A 19,567-nucleotide genomic window follows, 5' to 3' on the forward strand; every position below is an offset into this window, starting at 1 on the left:
TTGCTTTGCTCCTTCAGGCCCCACTTGAGCTGCATAGCTGGATCTACAACCAGCACCTAGGAAATATAGAAAGAGTAGGCTCAGTGTAACACTGCATAACCATGTCTCCTTGATGCACCATGTGAGTGTGCCTGAAGACAAATCCTGCTTTTCGTTTACAGGCAGTATGATCCTGCTTGGGGTACCCTGGTACCAGCTGGGAAAACCCACTTTTATTCAGAGGTTTCTGATAGAATTTAAATCAACTGCTTTATGTTTTCTACGTGCATGCCTATTAAAATTACATCAGGGTGGCACACGTGCACAATCCAAGCCTATGTTTCGTTGCTTTTGAATACATTTGCAGCCTGAACTCTGACCATACACTGCAGGCTCAAGCCAGGTCTACACCCACAGTCTTCCATGTCACTCCATCTCACCCCAGAATGTTTAGTTCCTAGACGCTGAATGCTGCATTTTGGGATATTGTCTAGAAATGTGTTATGTGGCAGAAACTGATGTGATCAATGGCAGGCATGAAACCAGCACTTATCACATGGCTGATTAAATTCTGCTGCTGAAACTCTTGATGTTGAAGGAGACCAGTTTGGTGCGGGGTCTCTTATCTGCTGCTCTGTGTGCAGAACTTCTGAAAGTCTGTCATGCTCATATTTAGAAGTTGTACTTCTGATTTATTGTATCCTACATGGATGCACTTTGGAAATGATGATCCTCTAACTGCAGCATGTTAATGGGTGAGCATTATATTTCTCCTGTTTCACAGCTTCTGGTTCAGAGCCAATGTATTGGTCAAGCTTTATGACCAGCAGTATGCAGCTTGCAAAGGAATGTCTCAGCCAAAAACTGACAGATGAACAAGGAGAAGGGTCTCAGCCATTTGAAGGACTTGAGAAGTTTGCTGAAACCATTGAAACAGGTATTTAAGCAGAAGATTATTGGGATATGTTTTGTTAAGTTAAAGTATCTTTACAGTTGAGTCACAATAAGGATTGTCACGTAAGTCTGTTAGTACATCAAGAAATTATATAATTTCATTATACAAAAATTGTTCAAGTTATAGGGAATTAATATTTGATGGTTTTAAAAATTTACCTTTCTTGGTAAAAATTAGGGGCATGATCTAGTGTGCTATGAATACCGCTGAGTCTGAAGGGACTTGATATAGGGCCCAGTGAGTCCTCTTTCTCTCCCTAGGTACAGAAGGAGGCGTGTAAGCATGCCTCATGGAACAATTCCTCCTAATTGTCCTGATCCTCGAATAATTTCTGCTCTGCAGAGGTGTGGTAGGCTGGATTGTTACATTGGACAGATAGCTTCATCCCCTTCTGCATAGAATCATAGAGTTGGAAGGAGCCATACAGGCCATCTAGTCCAACCCCCTGCTGAATGCAGGGTCAGCATAAAGCATCCCTGACAAGTGTGAATCCAGCCGCTGCTTGAAGACTGCCAGTGAGGGGGAGCTCACCACCTCCCTAGGCAGCTGATTCCACTGCTGAAGTACTTTTACTATTAAAAATGCATCCTAATATCCAGCTGGTATCTTTCTGCTTGTAATTTAAACCCATTATTGCAAGTCCTATCCTCTGCTGCCAACCAGAACAGCTCCCTGATCTCTTCTGTGTGTCTGCTGCCAACCAGAACAGCTCCCTGATCTCTTCTGACAGCTTTCAAATACTTAAAGAGAGCAATCATATCCCCACCTCAGCCTTGTCTTCTTCAGACTGAACATTCCCAAGTCCCTCAGCTTTTCTTTGTAGGGCTTGGTCTCTAGGCCCCTAATCTTCTTTGTTGTCGTTCTCTGCACCTGCTCCGTTCTGTCCACATCCTTTTTGAAGACAGGTCTCAAAAATTGCACACAGTTCTCCAGGTGTGGCCTGACCAATGCAGTGTACAACAGGATTATGACATTTTGTGATTTGGATATTATGCTTCTGTTGATACGCCCCAAGATCACATTACCTTTTTGTGCCACTGCATCACACAGGCTGCTCATATTTAACTTACAATCCACCCATACCACAAGATCTTGTTCACACACACTGCTGCCCGGAAGTGTGTACCATATTTAGTATGTGTGCTTCTCTTTTTTGTTACCCAAATGTACCTCTGCACTTATCCTTGTTGAATTGCATCTTTTCTAGTGTGTTCAGATCTTGTTGAATTCTGTATCTTCTTGGGTGTTTGCTGCTCCCCCCAATGTGGTGTCATCTACAAATTTAATGAGTAGTCCCTCCACCCCCTCATCCAGATCATTTATGAAAACATTGAAAAGTACTGGGCCTAGAACCAACCACTGTGGCACTGGATACCTCCCTCCCATCATACTATCTGCTCTAGAGCGATCTATGGATAGGCACCTGGGTAGGATGAGAGGGCTCATTGGGCTATATAGCGGTCCCCTTTTTGGACTTTGCAGCATCCAGAGTCCATGTTCTTAGTTTTGAAATGGTAATATTAGGGCAATATGTAGTACTTTTTCTTCTTAAACCAAGTAGACAGTTTACTGAGCTTGGCAGATATAAATATTAGAATAAGTGAATGCAGTATCATGTGTTTTACTCGGTTTTTTAATCTGACTTTTGTACTGGTTTCTTTCCTATAGTTTTAAGAAGAGTGAAAGTAACCTTTTTAGAAACTGTTCTGAGAATTGAACATGTGCCAGATAATTCTAAAAGTGGAACAGCACTTGAAATCCATATTGAGAAGTAAGTAGTATTTTTTTTTCAAATTTAAAGTAAAACAGATTTTTTTTCATCAATATCCAGTGATTTACAGTATGGAAACTGATGGTTTCCAAAGCAACTTGAATGAGATATGTGTCTGTTGAGTGTTCTAGACATAAGGATTTTTCAGGGAGGAAAAGATGGGAGTTATTCTGCAAAACCTGAATCTTTACTGATGTTGTAGGACAGACTATATATGCACAAAATACTTCTGGGCCTGCTTAGTACAGTAAATTTTTCCTGTTTCATTGGCTCCTGAGGCCTCTGTTCAGCCTGTAATGGTGACAGAATGTGGATGGAAGTCTGATAGAACCTGAACTGTTTCCCCAGGGAACAAGCTGGTGATTCTCTTCATCCCTAATTACTCTGTGTATGCACACATATTTTTTTTTTACCTCTGCCACCACTTAGTAGAGCTTTGAATGCCAAGTGTTTGTGGTCTCTGCTTTTTATTTGCTGTTTTCAAATTAATTTTCCATTTAAAGCTGTTCAGTTCAATTGTTTGGGTGGTTATTTATCATAAGATTTCCAAAGAAGCATCAGTGGTTGAAAGTTCAAGATCTAGGACTTCGATTTCATCTCACAAATAAGAAAAAGCTGATGAATATCTAGCCTTTGTCTTAAATTTCCTTGATCCAGAAAGTGTAACCCACATAGAGAAATAGACATTTTTTCATACAGACAGACTCAGTCTTCAAATGGGCAAAATGAGGAACATCCACTTCCAGCACTTGGGTCTGAATGGAGATGCTCTTTGCTGGCTGACAGTTTTGATTGGGGCATTTAAGCAGATAGCAAAGTGCGCTTACTAGAGGAAAACATGCTTTCGATTGCCCTGCAAGGATTTTAAAATTTAAACCGAATCTTTAAAAGTTTTGGTTATTAATCCTTAAGTAAATTTTAAGACACCTTTTTATTGCATGAGTTTTCAATGGGTTTTTTTTTTGTAGTCTGTCCTTAGTTCATAACTTTTTCCCACTCTTCCAGAACAATGTACTGTGACGAAACCGCTGATGAATGCTCTGGAATTAATGTGCATCAGCCCACAGCCTTTGCTCACAAATTACTTCAGCTCTCAGGTGTTTCTCTCTTCTGGGATGAATTCCCTGCGTCATCAAAATCCTCTCCAGTGTGTTCAACTACACAGTTGGTAAAAATATTTTAGATCTTAATATATACATATGTATAGTTCATCAGGTCTGCAACATATTTTGCAATTCAGTAGGTTATCTTCATGCATTTATGCATGGTAAAGCAATATTTTCCTGCTTCATTGGCTCCTGATCCTATAGATGCTTATTTTTTAAATTCAAGTTTCCTTCCTTGCCTACTATGGTGGATGGAGCGAGAACCAAATTTGGGTGACATGTACATCATAGATTGGATTTTGGCTTTGAAGAGTTAAAGTCATTATGAAGATTAGCAATAGAACTGTCTTTCAGCTCACCTTAGAGGGTTTTGGGGAGGGTAACTTGGTATTGTGGGTTCCTTGAAAGAGGGCAGGATACCAAGTATTGCAAATAAATAAACAGATAATTTTTCCAAGTGCAGCGTAATGTGAAGTATGCTCATAAAAATGAGATACTAAGATATTATGGCTTTCTAGACTCTGTATCTTCCATGTTGCCTTTGGCCCAAAAGTTCTCACTTTGAAAGTAAAAAAAGTCTTAGAAAAAGTTTGCATTGCTTCATTCCAAGGTTTCATAACTTTGTCAGGTATTAAATAATGTAATGGTTTTGCTACAGCTGAAAAAACTGTTTAATTATTGCTGTATAATGCTGTCTTTGTATACACAACAGTTGGCATATATAACGTTCTTACAGATCACGTCTTTTAGTTCCTTTTCTTCAATTTATTTTAAAGACTACAGAACCAAAGCTTTCGCCTAGCTGGAACCCTAAAATTGTGTATGAGCCCCACCCACAACTAGCAAGAAACTTGCCGGAGGTTTCTCCATCAGACCCCGTACAAATATGTAAACTGATCGGAGGAATGGAGCTCATTCTTACATTAAAGCAAAACGAGGTGCTTCCTGGAGCAAAGGTTTGTTGTAGCATCCTATACATTTGTATTGTATAGTTGTTGGCAAAAATTATAGTTGTGTTTGTTTAATGGTTTAGAGCATTTTAATACACCTTTCTCTGAAACCAGAGCCAAGGCAGGTTACAGTGGTAATAACAATATACATTTAATAATCCTTAAAAACTAAAACCATTATATATTCCATAAAAACTACGAACATATATAATTAAAATCATGTGGCAGTGTCAGAAGCCCTCCTGAATAAATCCACCCTGCACAACATATGTTCTTTCCATTGCTGTGAATTACTCTGAGACCTAATGCAAGCACAGTGCCGGAGATTCTCTGTACTTTCCTCTTCCTTCCCCTTTCCCTGGATGTTTCTTTCTAGCGCTCTTCTGACTTCTAGACTGGCTGTTCTGCCGTGTCTAGAAGAAGAGAAGGGGTAAACTCATCAGGTTAGATCCTGTATAGTACCAATAGAATATGTTGGTGGATGCGGATCTTGCCCACCCTCCTCTTTCCCCTCACAGCTGCCTGCAAGTGCTGAAAAGGTGATGCTGGAACTGAGGCACCCACATGGACTAAAAGGCATGCAAAACAAGTGGCTGCCGTGAGGAAGAGAGAGCAGTCAAAATAATCTCTCCTCTTGCATCCGTGGTGCCTCTGCCCTCAGTGGAAGCCTTCTTGTGGCAGCACAGCAACTGTATAAGACTCTTTAGGGATATTACCTGAGCGTCCTTCTGTTTCCCTTCTGGTTCAAATGGCACTCAAGAGGCAGTGGTAGCAGGATGTGGAAACCTAACAGCTGACAATTTCAGTAGCAGCAAGACATGTAGCAATTTTTATTCACTCATTGGGTGAGCATCATAGTCCTCATTCTCTTTTGACCTACTAATGAGTCAGTGTATCAAGCAAAAAGCTTTGTTCATGTTTTGAACTGGAAAGTATGTGAAGTATCCTGACTCTTTGTGGCCACCTCAAAATCTGGAAAGCAAGAAGGTGTCTAAAGAAAATGTAATCAATTCTCTTTGGAATTGTTGGTCTCGCATAACTGAGTGCTGTCTCTAAGCTACATGGCAACATCTTTAGGGAACAGGCATCATCACATTGTTTATAACAGTGGAATCAATTCAGAAAGAACTACAGTGACAACTTACAGAGCTGATTTTCTCCTTCTCAGCAGACTTTTTAAAACAGGATTTGTTGACAGCAGTATCCATTGTGGGAGAAATCAGGAAAAACAGAAAAGGGAGGGGAAAGTACAGAACCAGAGGGAAAGACAGGTTTAGAGCTTTTACTGTTGAAAGTATATCTGAATACTGGTCTTCTTACATTGGTAGCCTGTCTATACCTCCCCAGATGAAGAGAAAATTAAAATAATTTTAAAGTTTAGGAGGGGCAACAAGAAGAAAAAATGTTTTTACCCTTGCATCTTTGTATAGCATATACTTAATAATTGGATGCCATCAAGTCACAACTGACTTATGGTCACCCTTTAGGGTTTTCAAGGTAAAAGATGAGCAGCTGTGATTTGCCACTGCCTGCCTCTGTGTAGTGACCTTGGACTTCCTTCATGGTCTCCCATCCAAATACTAACCATGGCTTAGCTTCTAACCCTGCTTAGCTTCCAAACTGTGACACGCTCGGGCAAGTCTGTGCTATTCAGGCTGTTATACTTGCCATAAAAAATCCAGCTGAGATCTTTTAAGTATTGAAAATATCAATAGTTGGCTTTCATTATCAAGATGAGTATATAGTTTGTGATGAATGTATAGTTTGGCTGACTCTGGTATTTGTACAGGACCACGTAGAACAAGGAATTTAAATGAGAAAAGAAATAATCTGTTAGGGTTCATTGGGTAACCTGTGCAAAATCTGATAGTTGAAAAAAATTGTCTTATTTCATGCACTTTGTTTTTTAAAGTTGGATGTAGATGGACAGATAGATTCCATACACCTGTTCCTGTCACCCAGGCAGGTACATCTTCTGTTGGACCTGCTAGCAGCCATTGCTGGACCAGGCAAGTAGAAACTGCATTGTCTACTTTTGTCAGAGGGGAACACTGTTGTATTATAAGCTTGCACAATTAAATTATCCAAACTTTAAATATTTTTGACATTAGGGTGACATTTAAGTTAGTCAGTTTTTATTAGGTTCAATTTATTCATTAGGGTGACATTTAAGTTAGTCAGTTTTTATTAGGTTCAATTTATTCAAATAGGGAGGGAGGTTAAAACATGTGTCTAAATCTCTCCTGTAAACTTAAGCAACTGGTTTTGGCTGGGTTAAACCTGCAACTGTAAGCCTTTTATTTGTATTTCAATAAAATACCATACTAGGTTAAAAACAAATACACACTAAAAAACCTAAAAACATTACTGTTTAATGTTGGAGACATTGAAAATATCCCGAGTAGGTTTAATTCCAGACGGTTGACTAATCAGTGTTCCCTCTAAGCTGAGTTAGTGTGAGCTAGCTCACAATTTTTTAGGCTCTGGCTCACACATTTTTGTCTTAGCTCAGGAAGGATGGCTCCAGAGCAAACTAGTTTATGCAGCAGCCAAATCGCTGGCTCACAACTTTAATACCGGTAGCTCACAAAGTAGAATTTTTGCTCACAAGACTCCACAGCTTAGAGGGAGGGAGCATTGACTGTAATAGTCACTTATTTGTTGAAGCCAAAGCATGGGAGGGTTCATTAGTTCAGAAGTTGCTGCACAGCTGTATGGCAAAGGGATTTTTGTTTTCTCTGGGAACTGAATTAGAAGTCAGGTCTCCGTATCCTGTTTTTGGCAACAGAAAATCCCAGTCGGATGGAATTGTCTAATAAGGATAGGAAAAATCGACCAATGCAACAGGAAGATGAGTATCGGATCCAAATGGAGCTTAAGCGCTACTTAAGAAAAGACACTTTGCCAGCAGGAGCACAGTCTGATCCGAGTTTTTATGAGACTGAGGCAGCCAGAACTCCTTCCAGTCGTGGTGAGCAGCTATGAGCATCCTAGGATGTGGGTATATTATTAGATCAGTGAAAATGTACCATGTGGAATAGGCAGCACTGAGAGATGTTCAGCCACTTTTTAATGGTTTTCAGTCTACTTGCTTTTATGTCCCAAACTACTGGTAGGTCAGGGTCCGCATGTGGATTGTCTTTAGCGAATCCTTTCCTTAGGTGGGTTGCACCAGTGGTGCTCCTCTCACTTTCTCTTTGTTATTTAACATTTAAGCCATACACACCTGTAATTAAGAGATGTGAAGGAGGGCAAGGGCCATTGTGTCTTTTGGCAGTAATCTACAGTATGTGAGTTTGTCTAAACATGATCTGTATTAGTCACATAACCTGCTGGGTTTTCCTAGAATAATATTGACTTCTGAATACTCTAGCATTAATATTTTTCATTTCAAACAAGGCATGTTCTTTTTTTTCCCTTCAGAGGAAGAGGTTTTCTTCTCGATGGCTGACATGGAGATGTCTCATAGTCTGTCTTCTCTTCCACCTCTTGGAGACCCACCAACTATGGATTTAGACCTTTCTTTAACAAGTACATATACTACTACTCCTGCAGGATCTCCACTTAGTACAGTAGTGGTATGTTACTCTTAATTATTGCATCTCTGTTCAGTAAATGAGTTTGTGGTATCCTTGTATTTAGATATAAAGGGCTCTTTTTGTAGCAGGAACTCCTTTGCATATTAGGCAACACACTCCTAGTGTAGCCAATCCTCCAAGAGCTTACAGAGCTCCTCTTACAGCGACTACCGTAAGCTCTTGGAGGATTGGCTACACTAGGAGTGTGTTGCCTAATATGCAAAGGAGTTCCTGCTACAAAAAGAGCCCTAATACCAGCTCCATTTGACCAGAATGATTTCCAGTAAGGTTTGGGCAAGGTTTGGAGGAGGATATTATGCCTCAGAAAAGCACTGTCAGTGCTCTGAATCTTCACACCTTGTGCCTAGTGTGGGCGAGACATAATTTGATATGGCCTTGCTGTTGTTTTCTGTGATCTGTTTCTGTTTATCTGCATGTGTGTTTGAGTATTTCTGCCCAAGAAATGATGGTAGAAAAAGTCAAAGTCTACCTTCAGCTGAGAAAAATGTGGGTATTGACACGGTCTACACCTGGTAGAGCTATTTGAACAAGAACAAGAACAGCCAGTTGGAGAATCTTTGTACTGAGCATTGTAGAGATGAGAGGCAACATTTTTAAAGGAAGAAAGGAAAGTCCTGGCCTTTAGTGGCTCCTACACAGGTGTTGAAGGGGGATTCCCTTGATGTTCCTAATGCAGCCTCCTCACTGTGTGCTGCCTACCTACCATGTTATATCTCAGTTTGGCTTCACATAGACCTCATCAGCAGATGTTACTAGCCTGTTTATAAGGATAGATCTGTTGATATATTATACATCTGTTGATATGTTAGCCAGTTAATATGCTTGATCTAATTGCCTCAGGTTTAATATTGAGTGTTACCCAGAATGGTCAAATTCTGATATATAAACAACTGTAGTAACCTTTCTGTGTTACTGCTTCATCTTACTAATGTTCACCAGGAATAATGTTGCATATAAGCTATCACAGTGTCTAGAAAATCTAATTTATGTCAGATTTTACTAGGATCTAAAACATATTTTCAAGCTAGAGGGACTTACACATTCTGCAGAACACTTTTTCTGAGAGAAACTGCCTGCTTCCTCTTCTGTAATAGAGGCTGAACCCTACCAACTTTTCTGTTCTATCTCACCCACTCTTCTTCTTACTGCAGCCCCCATCCAGCATGGCTTTTGTGCATATGAGAGCCAGCCTGACATAACTGAGTGCCAACCTGGACCTGGGACAGCAGAGTTAGAATCCCTATTCTGTCCATGGAGCCTTAGCAGGTGACCTTAGATGCATCACAATCTCTCACCCTCACCTAGCTACAAGGTAGTTGTTGTGATGTTATGGTGGAGGAGGGGAGAGTGACGTGATCAGCTGCTTTGGGTCCCCACAAGGGGGGAAAGAAGTCTATAAATAAATAACAGCTTAAAAATAGGCCCTGCAACCCATGATATCCCCTTTTGGGAGGTCAAAAGGTGCCCCGTCCTTTTTCACCAGCAGAGAAGTTGGTAGGAACCAGCCCTTAAGACCTAGTCCCAAATGTAACTCATGACCCCTGATAACAGCAGCTGTACATCCCAAGGCCCAGGTGATTTTTTCCCCCCATCAAGCAAAATATCATGAAAATAACAGAACCACAAAATATGTCACAATTGCGAGACACGTCTTCAGAATAACATCCTGGGATACTATTCATAGAAGAGTATGTACCAAGTGTATTTTAATGTTTTCTGTTCCATTTGATAAGTTAATATGATATTGGTGTAATAGGAACTTCTTGTTCATTTGTTTTAGCAGCAGCCAGCATGGGGAGATTTTTCTGATCAAAACAAGCAGGAACCACAGCAAATAAGAGTTCCATCATTTACACCCAGCATAGTCCACCCAGCTCCATTAAGAAGGACTTGTAAGTAAATGTGGGGGCTTGCTGTCTCATTTTCTTGAAGTTTGGTGGAAACATAGAAATCATCATTGCATTGTGTTCTTTTCTCACCCCCCCACCCCCCCAGTTTGTGGGTAGTGCAAGATGATAATATATTTTTTCATTTGGTGTTTAAGGAACTTGTATTCCTTTTAGTTTAAAAGCAAGATGGGAGTTTGTAGGCAGTGTGTTTTAGTTTAAAGACCATTTTGAAGTCAGCATTAAGATTCTCGAAGGTCCTTACTGCAATCTTGTGGTTTCTGAGGTCTGAATCATGATTTTGAATAGTTGTTAATGGGTTGCATCCAGCTGTCTATGCACAGAAGGCACACAAAGTTGTCTCCATTCCTGAAGCCCCTCCTGACCCACAGAAAACTCTTTCCTGGAGACATGGGATTACATGAGGGTATAGCTGTGCAGGTTGGAGGACTGAAGTGAGAAGGGACAAGGTGGCAAAACCGCTTCCCCCCTTCAGCAGAGCTGTGTTTGATAAAGAGGGAAGAGGAGTAACTTCACTGCCCTTCAGCACTCTGACCCAAGCAGGTATTCTTCTACTTGGGTCCTCCAACTCAGGAATCTTTCCAAGGGTGGGAAGGGGCTACAGAAACAGAGGGGCATACAGGAAAACTCCACATTCCATGCATGGATGGCTGAGATTGCCACTTTTGCTGGCAATCTGGATATGTTTCTTTTTTTAATCTGTGAGGTGATCTTTGCATGCTTGGACATTCACTTATACTGGAAAGAAATATATTCAATAACTGAAGGAATTTTTACCAAAATGGGTTTCTGAAATGGGAACATCTTATTAGTGAAAGACAGATCTGGTTGCCATAGTTTGCATACAGTTATCTTTGTGGCAATGTTAATCCTTGCTATTTTTTTAAATAATTAAAACTGAATTTACTACATGGTTTATATTTACAGATATAGTAACAAAATTAACTGTATTTAATTTCAGCTCTTCCATCTAGATCTGTCTCAGTGGATGAATCTAGACCTGAACTTCTTTTTAGGCTAGTAGTGGGTGCTTTCTCAATGTCGGTGCTTCATATCGATCCTTTACCACCGCCTGAAACGTCGTTGAATGTTAGTCCGCTGACACCAATGGCACAGGATTTTTTTACCCGAATAGAAAAGGTTGATCCAGTTAAGTTTCCAATGGAAGACTTTCTTTCCCTCCGAGAAGTGTTTGCGAAGGCTTGTTCACATGATCATCTTAGGTACAATTTTGCTTATTAATTAGTCAATGCAAGAAACACATTCAGGCATTCTCTATGAGCTCTTTGGCCATTTTAAGCTTGTTCTGTAATATGTGAAACTAGCATACTTGAGGGATTCGGACAGTGGGATTATTAAAGCATGCATTTTTCCTAATCCTGTCAGTAGCAGGTATGGTGGGTCAGGTCCCATGGAGCATTTCCAGTTGCCATGAACTCTTGTACAAGCGTAAGCAAAAAGAAAGTGATGCAAGTAGCCCTTGCATGAAATCAGCTTTACTGTATTGCGTCTTAACATTTCTCCTTGTACAAGACATCACAGAAGTCACATTTCAGCAAACCCCCTCCCTGATAATGACCTTCGGTCAATTAATACTGCGCCTTAAGGTCGGACTGTAATGACTGCATCAGGTAATTTTTTTATTTTTGTATGCAACAACTCTGCTTTGAAATGCAAATCAGGGTTTAATTTTCTAGTAGCTCTTGTGCGATGTCGCGCACAGACAGTACTGCACCACCCAGCAATATGGTAGAAAACCTGTGAGCATACTTGCAATATACTGCATAACCACTGTTTTATTCAGTACTTAAATGGGGGAAGACACTGTAATTTACCTTATGGCATCTTAAATGTTCAGATGAAACGCAGAGGTGCCTGATTACAAGCTAATATTCTCTGCATAATTCTTAATCTACTTTCATATGCACCCTACAGAGACATAGAACTCTTAAACTCCCCCTGATAGTGGAGGAGTCAGTATCCTTTAATTGTTTTCCATTAGTTAAATGAATGAGTGAGGTCTGTGTTTGTCAGAGTTCCAGAACCCACGAAGGAAAATTAGATTAGAACGGTGATCTTTTTGAACTGTGCAGTAGAAACAGTCTTTGGACAAAGAATAGGTATTGTTTTAGAATGGAAATTAAGGGTCTGTGAGGAGTTGAAGAAGGGGGGGAATAAGCACCTGGAAAAATCCCCTGCCCTAACCCAGTGTGATGTATTGGTTAGTGAGACTAGCATTCAAGAGATCTAGATTGAAATCCCCACACTGCCATGAGTCTACTGGAGTTACCTTGGGCCAGTTACTGTTTCTCAGACTAACTTAGGCCCCTGCCACACGGGCAGGAAACTGCAGAGGAGAAGTGTGGCTGTTTGCCCCGGGGCAAAATAACATGCAGTAAAGCGATCAGACCTACTGTGGAGGTTCTGTGGAGGTACTGTGGAGGTTCCATGGCAAGGGAGAGGTGCCGATCACAACACACGCCTGCGCGCAATGAAGAAGCGCGCGGCGCGGCGAACTGGTTTTCTTTTTTTGTGTACACTACGAATGCGCATGCTCCGTTGGGTGCGTGTGCGCATCCACGGAGACGTCGGGAAAAAAAAACCCTTTTCCGCAAGGGGACATGGGTGGGCGCCGGATACCACCGGAAACGCGATCAGACGCCCGCCCTTGCCCCGCAGTTTCTGGAAACTAGTACCTCCAAGGTACTAGTTTTTTGCTGCGCTTTTTCGGCAGGAAGCCTCAGTTGTGCCACGGAAGCGCTACGCTTCCCAGATGTGCTGGTGAGATCGCGACCGGAAACTCCGCTTGTCTTCCGTATCTCTTGCGTGGCTAATGTTGCGTGTGACCGCAGCCATAGTTTACCAAGTTGCTGTGAATCTTCCCCTCCCAGGGTACAATAAACATTTGTGGGCTTGAGTAGGCCAGTTACACTATTTCCCTCTTTTCTGTGACTCTTGGAAAATGTTCAAGTCTCACCGAGACATTTGAGGGGGAAGGGAGGATTTTTCTTTTGGATTAATTTGCCAAGCCATGTTTTCTTCCTACTTCTTTCTGTGTTCGTGGATACCTCTGTCTTTTCTGTGTGCGATCCGGTTTTCCTGCTTTAGTGGTTGGCACAAGCTACCCACTTAGTTATTGGATAAGGAAATATTTAATATGATGCTAGGGGAGTCAGAAAATTGTTTCCTTGGCTCTGATCTCTTTATAGTGTACGTAATCTAATATTGAGTGTTCTAGAGAAGGGGCTAAGCATCGATGTGGTAGAACTGGGTAGCTGCTGTTTGTGTTTCATTCCAGGCAAATTTGCAGTTTAATGACGTGTTTCCACAAATTGTAAATTAAATGCGTGCATCCAATTCATACACATTTTATGTATTTGTTTCTCATAATAGATTTATAGGTACAGGCATTAAGGTGTCATATGAGCAAAGACAAAGATCAACCTCTCGTTCCTTGAGTACAGATCTATCTGTGGGGCAAATGGAACTTCTGGAATGCCTTTTTTCTACTGACTCTCATTCTGAAATACCTCACTATACAGAGGTAAACTATTTTCATACCTGGGTAGAAAGAGAAAAATCCTAATCTTGTAACAGCCCTATGCATGTTTAGTTGTAACTAAATACTGTTTGGTAGAACCTAAACCCACTCAAATATGCATTATACTGTGAATGCTACTCTACAATAGCATAGAGAGACAGCTACTCTTAGTAGCCTAAACACTGTCATTTATTACAGAACTTGCAGAGTATGGTTTATGATATCTCATGCATTCGTCTTCACAGCTGTCTTATGATATTGGTGGTATTCCTCTTTGTGAGTGTGTACTCTGAGCCCCAAGCTTAAGTGAGATACTTGGAGATGAGTGGGTTGGATCCAGACTGAATTGGCAATTGCTACCTGTTTTCCCCGTTGTACTGCACACACACACACACACACACACACGATCATTCCTCAGGGTTACTTATCCCTCAGGACCAGCATTTTGTAGAAATCAATGGGAGTGGGAGGCAGGAAAGCATTCTGCCAGTAGAAAGTTTAGTCTGGATCCAACACTATGATTGCATCTTGCACTTTTAAAATTTGTTTTTGTAGCAGTGATGCAGGAAATGGAAAAGCCTGCAGTGATCAGGCATAGCATCAGTAATGCAATGGCTTTGCTTTCCTGCATACCACCATTCAAGGTCAGCCCCACCCACCATATTATATTCCCCACCCCCTTTTGGTTTGTTTCTGGAAGCAAAATCCGTTCTGCCCTGCAAACAGATCAGGAAGAGATTGGATGAGTCAAAGGAGACTGGAAGTGTGCTACACTAGTACTTTGTTACCCAGTGGGAGGGGGGGCTACGCCTGTGTCTGGTTCTTTATGCGTTCACCTTCTGAATTAAAAGAGTTAGAATTTCGGCTGCCAGACAATCCTCGTAGCTCCTGGCTATACAACACACACTGCCATACGACAAGTATAATTATTACCTTCTGAACCCAAGTCAAGGGTCCTTACTTAGCAGATATATATATAGAGAGAGTTCTGAAATGAAAGTGTTTGCTTTTTGTTGCATGTATTAACCTTTTTTCTGCTGTTTTATTTTTAAAGCTGCTAATGTTTAATTCTGAAAAACAAGGAAACAAGTTGCACCCTCACTCCTGCCTTCAGCTGCATTACAAACACTTGGATCATAGAGGACCTCAGGTAAAGTTGGAGAGATTCTTCCCTCTAGTCTCAGAAAAGAAATGCATAAACTGTTGTTTGCTTGCCTGTGTGTGTGATGTACAAATAGTAGTCAAATGCCACTGAAGATTTGTATGTCCTTTTTTTTTGCAGGGTAGCCAAGGAAGACTGAGCTCTGTCCCACAGAAAGCTGAGTTACAAATAAAGTTGAATCCAGCATTTTGTGAATTAGATATCAGCATTGTAGACAGACTAAATTCTTTGCTTCAGCCACAAAAGCTAACTACAGTAGAGATGATGGCATCTCACATGTACACCTCATACAACAAACACATCAGCCTGGTATGCATCATAATACTTTGTTTGCAGGCTGGCTACCTTTTTGTCAGTACTAAGAAGAAAATGCCACCACAATGTTTAGCCTCATTGTTCTTCCTTCCCTCTCCTACAATGTGGTTGGCCACTGGTGAGGTTCATCAGTGAATGGGCCAGGCAGGCCAGTGGGGGAAAGGCCATGACTTTCCTTTCCTTTCTATTCTAATAAAAGCTCTATGATTCATAGATCTTGAGCGGTGAATACTTCTTATTAATCATTTATTACCCAATAGACAAAAGGAGTTTAAAAAATTGCAGCTGCTAGGATTTTGGGGGGTCCTTATCGGCAAGTAGAGATATAACCAATGCTCCCTCTAAGCTGTGGAGTCTTGTGAGCAAAAATTCTACATTGTGAGCTACTGGCATTAAAGTTGTGAGCGAGTGATTTGGCTGCTGCATCAATTAGCCTGTTCTGGAGCCATCCTTCCTGAGCAAAGACAAAAATGTATGAGCTGGAGGCTAAAAAATGGTGAGCTAGCTCACACTAACTCAGCTTAGAGGGAACACTGGATATAACTCTTTCATATGGATATAAATCAAATCAGGCTAACAAACATGGTGAAACATAGTGTCTCCTAAGGTTAATATACAAAGGACACTCCAGGAAAATGTGTGCAATGGTATTAGTCTTGCCTAAAGAGCAGGAGCAGATGCATTCTGAGTAAGCGAAGCACAAATCCCTTCCACTCATAACTACCCGAGAGTAAGCATTTAATCTGGCAGGTACAAAAGCTCTTAAAAGATTTGAAGAGGTTAACAGGTAAGTATAAGAGGGAGGAGATTTCGGAGGCTGAATTTCAAAAACTGAGATGAACAAGTATGATGCACTCTTGAAAGCAGAGCTTCAATAATTAATTCATTTACATGACTTCTCACCAAAGCAAATGTTGCATGAGAACCCAATTCCTGACACCGTCAAATAAAAGTTTCTTGTGGATGGTCTTAAACCAGGAAACCTATAAGTGTCCTTTTTTAAGTGAGCCAGATAGCCCTTGCTACTTGAGTATTATCTAATAAATATTCTGAACACTTGTAACCAAGGAAAGGTTGGCCTAATACAGAACAAAAAGCCACTCCAGTTAAACAGTGGGGAATATTTCACTGTCTCCACAAAAAGAAGTAAGAGTAGATGGTCAATGTTTTTGTTACCCAAAGCAATCTTTATGGCTACTCCATAAAGAATTATATGGGCAGTTTCTAAATTGAAAACTTGGACAGCACTTGGGAACATAATTCCCACCTTTATTTTGAAAAAAAATTAATATGCTACTAGCAAAATTTTCTTTATTTCTTATCAGCACCTGATGTGGTCCCCATTTTAAAACAGATGAAAACAAGAATACCCAAATATGAAAACTCCTTTACTTGTTGTACCGTATTTCTTCACCATTCAGTGTCCAGCAGTATGCTGTAGGATTTCTTTCTTTAAGAGAAGGCAACTACTTCAGAATTCTGATTGCTTATTCTCAGGCCTTCTCTAATACAATGTTCAAAAAAAGTTTTTAAATGTCTCTGAAGACCAGCTCTCATTTGAGCTAATAGAACAGTATCATCAGCATAGAGCAAAACTGGAATATTACAATTGGCCAAACAAGATGGGTGACAGAAGTCATTAAAATGAGTTGAAAGATATATAGTTTAAATGGGGCCAAAAAGGCCATGCTTTCCCTTCTGCTTAGCTGCAAATGGATAAGGAACAACATATGAGAATCAACCTTGAGACAGAACAGCTATTTAACTGAAATCTTCATACTTTCAATTCTGTGTTTATAATTTTTCATATATTAAAAGTCTATACCAAACAGTCCAGGGGCCTGCAAGAAAGGGTGTATTTTTTTTAATTGTCCCTCCATTCCGACCAGATCTCCACCTCTGTGATTCTCTAAGCTGTCAGAGGCTTGAGCATGCTAATTTTCCCCTCCTCTTATTTTTCCTTTTAACTGCTTTTTAACTATTCTCAGCGCTCATTGTCCCTCAGAGTATAGTCAGTAATAGTTATTGTACCATCGCAAGGAAAGTATTTTAAGTTACGAAGTCATTTTTTTTTCTGCCTTCCAAGCAAACCTGAATACCTCTGAGTAAAACCCGTTGTCTTCTCTTCAGGTGCTTTGTTTTACTGTTGTAATAATTGACAGCAACCACCCAGTTTACTAATAGATGCATGCATAATAAAGCATTAAATCGCTGTAGGTTTCTCTATGCTCTCAACTAAATTATATATACTGGGTTAAAAGGAGCCATATTCACAAGGGACGTTTGGCCTTTTTGCACAATTGCGGTTCTTTGCTCTTCAAAAATCTGCTTCTGAGGGTAAGAGGTTTTTTTAACCGTCAGTACATTATGCTCTTTGGGGAAATTGATCCCCTCCCCTCAAAGTGTGGATGGGAATGCTTTCTGCTCCTGAATGGTACTGTTTTGCCACAATTTGTTACCGTGTTTTGTAAATAATGGAAAAGGAAATACTGTGGTTGGAGGTGAGATATGATTGATTTCTAGACCACATTTCTAAGAATTGCTGCTCAACTTTCTTCCAGGGAGAATTATTTTTCCTCTGCTAGTAAGTGTAACTTTTTTCCCTCATGAAAATTGCTGGAAGTAGATGCAATAAATTATTTGTCTTCCTGGTGTTTCTTTCCTCTCTTTCTTTTTCCTGCCATTTTAGCACAAAGCTTTTGCTGAAGTTTTTCTAGATGATTCACGTACTCCTGCAAATTGCAAAGTATCAGTACAAGTAACCGCACCATCTTTGAAGCTTTCCGTTCGCTTCCCAATACCTGACCTACGATCAGACCCAGAACGAGGACCTTGGTTTAAAAAGTCACTTCAGAAAGAAATTCTTCATTTAGAATTTGTGGATATGGAACTTCAGACAGAGTTTACCGGAGGGCCAACTCCAGAGCAAGTTAAAGTAGAGCTCACTTTTAAAGAGCTAACTGGTAAGATGAACAAATTGTCAGTGAGCAGTTACGGTATGCTGCTGTAGTTGTGTTGAGCCCCCCAAAATAAGAGAGATCTTTACAGGTTCAGTTTCTATTGTGTTTGGAATATGCAGGCTCCTCAAAGAGAACGGATCAGTTTTTATACATTATAGCACATGTAGTGGTGATATTTTCCACAACTACAGATAAAATCTGATATTCTGTAGTTCAGACATACATCTGTTGCTGGAGGTTATAGATCCTTGTTCTTGAGGTACTGCAGTTGTTTGTAACCCTCTTTGGATGCACAGGACATCTATAATAATTAGCTACTTTTCTGGGTAATGTAAGGATTCTATATAATGTGGACGCTTCCATGTTTTAGGGAAGGAGCTTGTCTGTTTTGATGCTGCCTTTTGACTGAATACTTCTATTATTGTTGCATTGACCTTGCTATTTAGTCTTCCTTGAGGAATTTGTGGGTAGCATAAGCTTATGTCAATATCAAAAGTTTTAGTGTAAATGACATTTCAAAACATGCTTGCGAAGCTGGGACACCTGAAGTTTCTTGGCACTCCTTGACTGTAGCATTAGAGAAGCTGTTCATCTGGACACTACAAAGACCTTCTTTGAAAAGAATTTGATTCTATTTTGACTTAAACAGGGAGTAGGTAAAAGAAAGGTCATGTGCTGTAATCCCATAAAGCTCTGAACAGGAGGGTGTTCAATAACCTAGCTGGTGATATTAACATATTGGTAGCTTAGGTGGACGCCCTCATACCTCCATATTCTTCTGAATAATCTTTTTTGTATTCTTTACTGGTTAGCTTGATTGTTTGCTGTTTTGCACAGTAATGGGCTGTAAGAGTTTCTGTAGTACACTTTGCCAACAATTTAAAATTTCACATTGAATTCCAGGATAGTAGTTGTCTTGCGAAGAGCATTGTGGTGTTACAAAGGTTAACCAATTTGGCATGCGTTTCCATAGGTGAGGTTCTATTCTATAAAATAGCAGATCGCTGTACAAAAAGTAGGTTTCAAATAATGTCTCTTCTGATGTCACTGAGTTCAGAAAAAGACTAGTAAAAGCTGATATTTAAAAATCCAAATTGTGTTTACGATTATTATGCCAGCACAACTAATTGCAGACCCATACAACCTAATCTGTTGCTCATTTGTTTTATAACAGGGTCATTTGAAGAAGGTAAAGGGGAATCAGTGGTAAATTTTCTTCAAGTCTCCAGTGGTGTAGTTGGAGAGATGACCTCATCAGACAACTTTGACTGGCCACGGTAAAGCAGGATACTTGGTGGGATGATAACTCCGTAACACCCCCT

At 40.4% G+C, this 19,567-nt stretch overlaps 1 protein-coding gene across 1 annotated transcript in view; it reads left to right on the forward strand.

Moving 5' to 3' along the window:
• ATG2B (autophagy related 2B) overlaps positions 1-19,567 on the forward strand; it is a 59,531-nt gene that overhangs the window by 7,769 nt on the left and 32,195 nt on the right. Inside the window, exons 3-16 of the mRNA XM_015413852.1 lie at positions 764-916; positions 2,603-2,705; positions 3,711-3,873; positions 4,588-4,767; positions 6,674-6,770; positions 7,550-7,732; positions 8,185-8,339; positions 10,144-10,252; positions 11,229-11,490; positions 13,661-13,811; positions 14,863-14,958; positions 15,091-15,279; positions 17,975-18,248; positions 19,420-19,522. Coding sequence (XP_015269338.1) covers positions 764-916; positions 2,603-2,705; positions 3,711-3,873; positions 4,588-4,767; positions 6,674-6,770; positions 7,550-7,732; positions 8,185-8,339; positions 10,144-10,252; positions 11,229-11,490; positions 13,661-13,811; positions 14,863-14,958; positions 15,091-15,279; positions 17,975-18,248; positions 19,420-19,522 — 2,218 coding nt within the window. The remainder of the gene's footprint in view (positions 1-763; positions 917-2,602; positions 2,706-3,710; positions 3,874-4,587; positions 4,768-6,673; positions 6,771-7,549; positions 7,733-8,184; positions 8,340-10,143; positions 10,253-11,228; positions 11,491-13,660; positions 13,812-14,862; positions 14,959-15,090; positions 15,280-17,974; positions 18,249-19,419; positions 19,523-19,567) is intronic.

The sequence above is a fragment of the Gekko japonicus genome, unplaced genomic scaffold, assembly GCF_001447785.1.
Source record: "Gekko japonicus isolate JY-2015 unplaced genomic scaffold, Gekko_japonicus_V1.1 scaffold1041, whole genome shotgun sequence".
NCBI classification, from domain to species: domain Eukaryota; kingdom Metazoa; phylum Chordata; class Lepidosauria; order Squamata; family Gekkonidae; genus Gekko; species Gekko japonicus.